This window comes from Trachymyrmex cornetzi, unplaced genomic scaffold (assembly GCF_001594075.2).
Source record: "Trachymyrmex cornetzi isolate Tcor2-1 unplaced genomic scaffold, Tcor1.1 scaffold1121, whole genome shotgun sequence".
NCBI lineage: Eukaryota > Metazoa > Arthropoda > Insecta > Hymenoptera > Formicidae > Trachymyrmex > Trachymyrmex cornetzi.
The window spans coordinates 253,015-258,935 of record NW_017295678.1 but is presented as its reverse complement, the minus strand read 5'-3'; the positions used below and the strand labels follow the sequence as shown (position 1 = coordinate 258,935).

Here is a 5,921-nt window from a genome sequence, read left to right as displayed (position 1 = left end):
ATTTATTTTTCTTGAGCCTTGTTACTTATAATATTTTTTTACATCCATCTTTTTAGTTCTTTAAACTACATGCCGAACACCATCGAACTTACAATGCGATTATAAACACTTATTATTATACACTTATAATATACACATATTATTATACACTTATTATTATACACTTATTATTATACACATATACACTTATTATTTACACTTTCAGACACGATCTGGAACTCCAGGTGACTGCACTGAAAAAGACGATAAAGAAGTACGAGAAAGCGAGACCGAAAGAAGACAAAGAACTCGTGGAAAGAAAAATGTACGAGTTACTGGGAAAAATATTCAGTCAAGGACAAATACGGATGATATTGAATCCCTCACTATGTAAGATGAAATGGTCTTCCGAAGATATCACACACGCGATATCCTTGCGATGTGTCAGCCCAAAGGCATATCGTTATATGAAGCATGTTCTGCAAATACCACTTCCAGGCCTTTCAACATTAAGAAGGTGGGCAAGTACAATCGATGTTGAACCGGGTATACTCTTCTCTGTACTCCATTGCATGATTGCAAGAAAAAAGAGCATGCTTGATATTGAAAGACTAGTTGTGTTAACGTTTGACGAAATTTATATTAACGACAAAATTGCGATAGATCGTAAGTTAGAAAAGGTTATTGGTCCTCATAAAACTTGCCAGTGTGTAATGGTAAGAAGCCTTTTTGCATCTTGGAAACAACTTGTTTATTACGAATTTGATAAAACAATGGATGCGACGACTCTCAACAATATTATTTTAAAATTGCATGATGCTGGTTATATAGTGGTTGCTATAACTAGTGACTTGGGCCCGGGCAATCTTAAATTATGGTCACAATTGGAAATAGGAATGCATCCCCAAAAGTCTTATTTTCAACATCCCGCACGCAATGACTTAAAAGTATTTGTTTTTGCAGATGCTCCGCATCTTCTCAAGTTGTTGAGGAATCATTTTCTGGACAAAGGGTTTATCTGGAAGGGGAAAATAGTTGATAAGGAAATATTGTTTAAGTTGCTTTCCATTAATGCAGGAGATTTAAAAATTAGCCATAAAATCACTACGTATCACTTAAATGTACAAGGTTCCGAAAGACAGAAGGTTCTTCCTGCTGCGCAAGTCTTATCCAACACGATAGCTTCTGCGATAGAATGGTGCGGCCGTAAAAGTTACCTTTTGGATTTACCATATCAGGAAGCAGCGTATGTTATCAGATTGTGTAATGACTGGTTCGATGTTTTTAATGCAAAATGTAAGTACGGTAAACATACAGGAAAAAATGCGTACGGTATAAATATTGAAGAACAGAATGTGATTTTAAACAACATGATGTCTTTCATTAACGAAACTCGGATAGGAAAGCATAAAACTTTATTACCTTTTCAAAAAGGCATCTTAGTCAGTATCGCTTCTTTACAACAACTATTATTATACTTACAAGAACAATACAGTACATCCGATTTTCCCATCACTTATTTAATAACTTACCGTCTTAATCAAGATTTGTTAGAAAATTTGTTCTCATTCTTACGTTCAATAGGGTGTGCGAACGATCACCCAACACCCTTAGATTTTAAATACCGATTAAAACGATATATATTGGGCAAACATTCTAGATATGCACTGTCAAATGAATGTAATGTTCAAGAAAACAAATCGAATGAACCTATTTTTGTATCTCCTCTTAACTGCGATATCGATGATTCTATGTTAACGGATATACTTTCATCCTATGTTGAAGAAGAAAACACTACTGTAACTTACAGTTATGAAGAAGAAGAATTGTGTATTGGCGAAGCTTCATATGAAAATTGTATAACATTAGATCCGTGCGCGATTATTTCAAGTGACGAAGAACAGTTGTTACAAGCATTAGAGGATTTCAACGTTCATGAAATTATCAATGAAGAGGGTTTAAAATATATAGCCGGATACGTAGCGTTCAGATTTAAAAGTAAAGACAAGACATTGGGTATTGAAACGCGCCAACTAGAAACAACGTATGATTCAGATTGGTTGCAATTTATTTCGCGAGGGAAATGTATGTATCCGAGTGACAAATTATTACAATGTGCGCATATAATGAATATTGAATTTGATAAGTATCACGGATCTAGTTTGAACAAAGAAAATTTTATATTTCAAACATTAGCAAAAATAATACAACCAAAATTGAAAATTAAAATATCGGAAGAGGTTTTACTATGCCTTATTAGAACCAGAACGTACATTAGGGTGCGCGAAATAAACCGAACGATCGCATCTAAAAATCATAGGCGAAAACAAAAAAAGATATCAAAATATACCAATACAAAGTCTGTCTCTTAAATAATTATAAACAATTGTAACCATTTAAATTTAGTAATAAAAAAACCTGTCTCTTAAATATCTACATTTGCTGTTATTTTTTATCTACATTTTTCTTTAAGTTCCTTATGTCCGCTATAACACATTTACAGACAGTACATTACAATACATAAATATGTATATACATATGTATATACATATATATGTATATACATTAATACGTACATACATATAATTACATACATACATAAATATATACATACTTACGTACATAAATAAAACACACATACATACGTACATATATATATATATATGTGTGTGCGTACATAAATATATATACTGTGTAACACAGAAAATCGTTTCATCCTTGTTTAACAAGCAAACAATAAGGATGTAATGATTCACTGTGTTACATTGTATTTACCTCATAAAAATAATACTGTTGCGAGAAAATTCTTGATACTTATGCAACACGTTAAGCACACAATTGTACATAATTCTGTGTCATTAACGCAAGCGCTGCTAATCGGTATCATTGTAAAACAAAACGTGTGGCATATTCCCCACACTGGTGTATTACCCGCACTTACCCTATATTATAGCAAAAATGCACCCAAGAGTTATCTGAGCATAATTCCTGAATGCACCTATGCTCGCGAGCGTTGCAAACGTTAAATGAAACGCGTCTACAGTCACACTGTTTAAATTTTCCGCTCAGTGTGACGTAAGCTTGCACAAAGTCCCTGATTGGCCCTTTCTGAAATATGCGCAAGAGCATACCCTTGTCTTTATACCATGGCCGCAACCTACGTCCCTCTCTCTCATTTTCCTCGACCAACATATCCTATACCACTACACGGATCGCGCAGTCCATTCTCTATGCTTTGGTTGCTCTACATTCTTCCCCCCTCCCTTTCTCCTTTGGCGCGCGACTCACCGTCGGGTGGTGGCAGGCGTCTGGTGGTGGGGAGGGGAATCGAGATCGCGCGTCATCACATCAAGTCGGCAACCCCCCAACGTTTAACAACCAGATATGCGGACCTCAATGGCCTAGTTTCAGCCTGGTTGGCTGCCTGGCCAAATACTAGGAAGAAGAAGAAGAAGGTAAAAGTGTCGGATAATGTAATCTCGCTTGGCCGATGCTGCGCGCCGTGATTAGCCTAATATTCGGGCTATGTTCGACTTGGTTTGCGAGTGTTCACATCGATCATTCATTTTACATCTAATCAAAGAGAAACAAAAGAACATAGATCAATTATTTTTACATTACAACCTTTTAGTTAAAACTTAGTTGGATTAAAACGAAAAATTTCCTACTGTTACGTCCAAGCTCCAGTAATATGTGTGGATAGGTTTGGAAAGAGAAAGGAATAAAAAGAAAAAAGCATGGAAGGACGTTAGAGCAGACGCTTTGTCTCGCATGCATCCGCGGGAAAGGGATGGAGCGAGTCGAACGCACCTTTTATAGCTCTGTAATATGGGTCAATGTCCTGAAGGGACGCTATGACACCTGTTTCCAACAAGCAGTGCGAACGTCGGTTCGAATTTTAAGTCAAAGAATTTAATCCTTATAACTCGGGACAGGACCATATGCGATCTCTGACGCGGGCTGGGAATCGGTACGAGGTCTTACGATTCTAGAATAAATGGAGGTTGATGTACGTTATTTTAAAAATATTCTAGTTTATTGTTATAACACTAAATTCTAGATATTTTACAATAAACATTATCATTTAAATTTATATAATAATTTATAATTAAAATTTACCTGAGGCTTATCTTCATAAAAATATAGGAACACTATAGATTTGTTCGCGTCGCATGCTTCAACATGCTCCTGCCATAGTTCCTACTCACTCTAATAAACACATTGAAGTGAGTAGGAGCTATGATAGGAGCATATAGGAGCACGTTGGAGCATGCGACGCGAACAAACCTTATATGTAATAATAGAATACTAACTTACTTACGAACTATTTATCGCGTTTATAGGGATAGAACCTATACGATCTTCGGTAAGGTGCAAATATTCGGGAGGATGGTGAAATGAAGTGTAACCAATATAATTTACATCTTACTCTTTAATTGATAACACGGTTTATTTATAATTTCTAATATTTAGTACATTATTCACAAATTTTTCTATCTGCACTAATTTCTGCTATTTATCAATTTTATTATATTATTTAGTTTAATCAAATTAAGTCTAATTGACAGAATTTACTATAGAGAAGATTATATGTATACATATTGTGATTATATGTATACAATATGTTGTGTGTGAGTGTGTGTGTTTATTACAAACTAGAAAATGTTTATGGAGATATATGTGTTAGGAAGAGAGAGGGGGAGGTGTTGCTGGTTTTATGAGATTTTCCGGAGATTGGAGGATCTCATTAAAGGAACTGTTGAACTCAGGAGGGAGTTGGAGAGACGAGGAATTTCGGGAGAAATTTGTGGAGTGTGTGGGGGAGAGTAAGATGGGGGAGGGAATTCTGGTTCTAAGGATAGGATTTCGAAAGGGGCGCTATATCAGTAGGATTGTCATTAGTCAAATCTATAAGGGGAATTTCCGAATCTAAGGCCCTATTTGGTGGGTGGGTCGGCCTAGGAGACTCTTGTAGTTGAAAACCGGAGTTTTTCAAAATGGTGATCCCTGGATATCCTTTCGTGACTATGGGTATCCCCTGTCTTCTAAGAGCCTCGATCTCGGCCTTTTTCCGACGGCCCGCACGATGGCGATTACGTTTAACCATCTACATACAAATTACTTTCTATTTGGCTGTTGTAGTTTAAGAAGGATATGGATTAGGATTACGAAATTTCCAAAGGGAAGGAGTTGAATATAAGAGAGAGATATGAATTACTGAAGCGTTTTGCTGCTTCGAGTAATTACAGGAGAAGAAAGAGCGTGTCACTCAAAGCGTAATCTCGCTTCGAGTAATCGCAGGAAGGAAGGAAGTGCAACTATTCAAAGCGGTTCAGCACTTCGCGAGTTCGCAGGGAGAGAAAGAGATGCGAGTTACTCAAAGCGTTATCTCGTTTCAAGTTATCGCAGAGGGAAGGAAGTGCGAACTATTCAAAGCGGTTCGACGCTTCGTGAGTTCGCAGGAAAAGAAAGAGATGCGAGTTACTCAAAGCGTTATTCCGCTTCGAGTGATCGTAGAAAGAAGAAAGCACGAAAAAGAGGAGGAAAAACGGAAGGATATTAAGTTGAAGAGCACAACAGAAAATTGTAGATGGTCACAAACAAAAAAAAGGGGTATTAATTACTCACTATTTCTGGCGTCTTAGAGAGAGGATCCAGCAAGTCTGAGATGAGGAGTCCTCGCAGGATCGGCGATCGGGGTTGGTCTCTGCCAAAATTTTCCTTAGCGGAAGGTCGACTGTATAAAACTGCCAAGCACAACTCACTATCGATCGCGAGAACTCCGCACTAAAAAGTCGGGCAGCACTTCGTGCCGTAGGTGTCTTGATTGATTGATTGATTGATTCTATTTGTCCTCGCGAAGGGCTCTTATATACTATATTCGCTAGTTAGTAGTGTCGTGTGCAGGTTTGGCGTGTGGCATTAATCTAATCTAAGATTAG

At 37.1% G+C, this 5,921-nt stretch overlaps 1 protein-coding gene across 1 annotated transcript in view; it reads left to right on the top strand.

Annotated features, from left to right (window-relative positions):
- Positions 1–2,339, top strand: part of LOC108764016 (uncharacterized) — a 3,758-nt gene extending 1,419 nt beyond the window's left edge. Inside the window, exons 2-3 of the mRNA XM_018512006.1 lie at positions 206–496; positions 943–2,339. Coding sequence (XP_018367508.1) covers positions 206–496; positions 943–1,018 — 367 coding nt within the window. The 3' untranslated portion in view covers positions 1,019–2,339. The remainder of the gene's footprint in view (positions 1–205; positions 497–942) is intronic.
- The last annotated feature ends 3,582 nt before the right edge of the window (positions 2,340–5,921 follow it).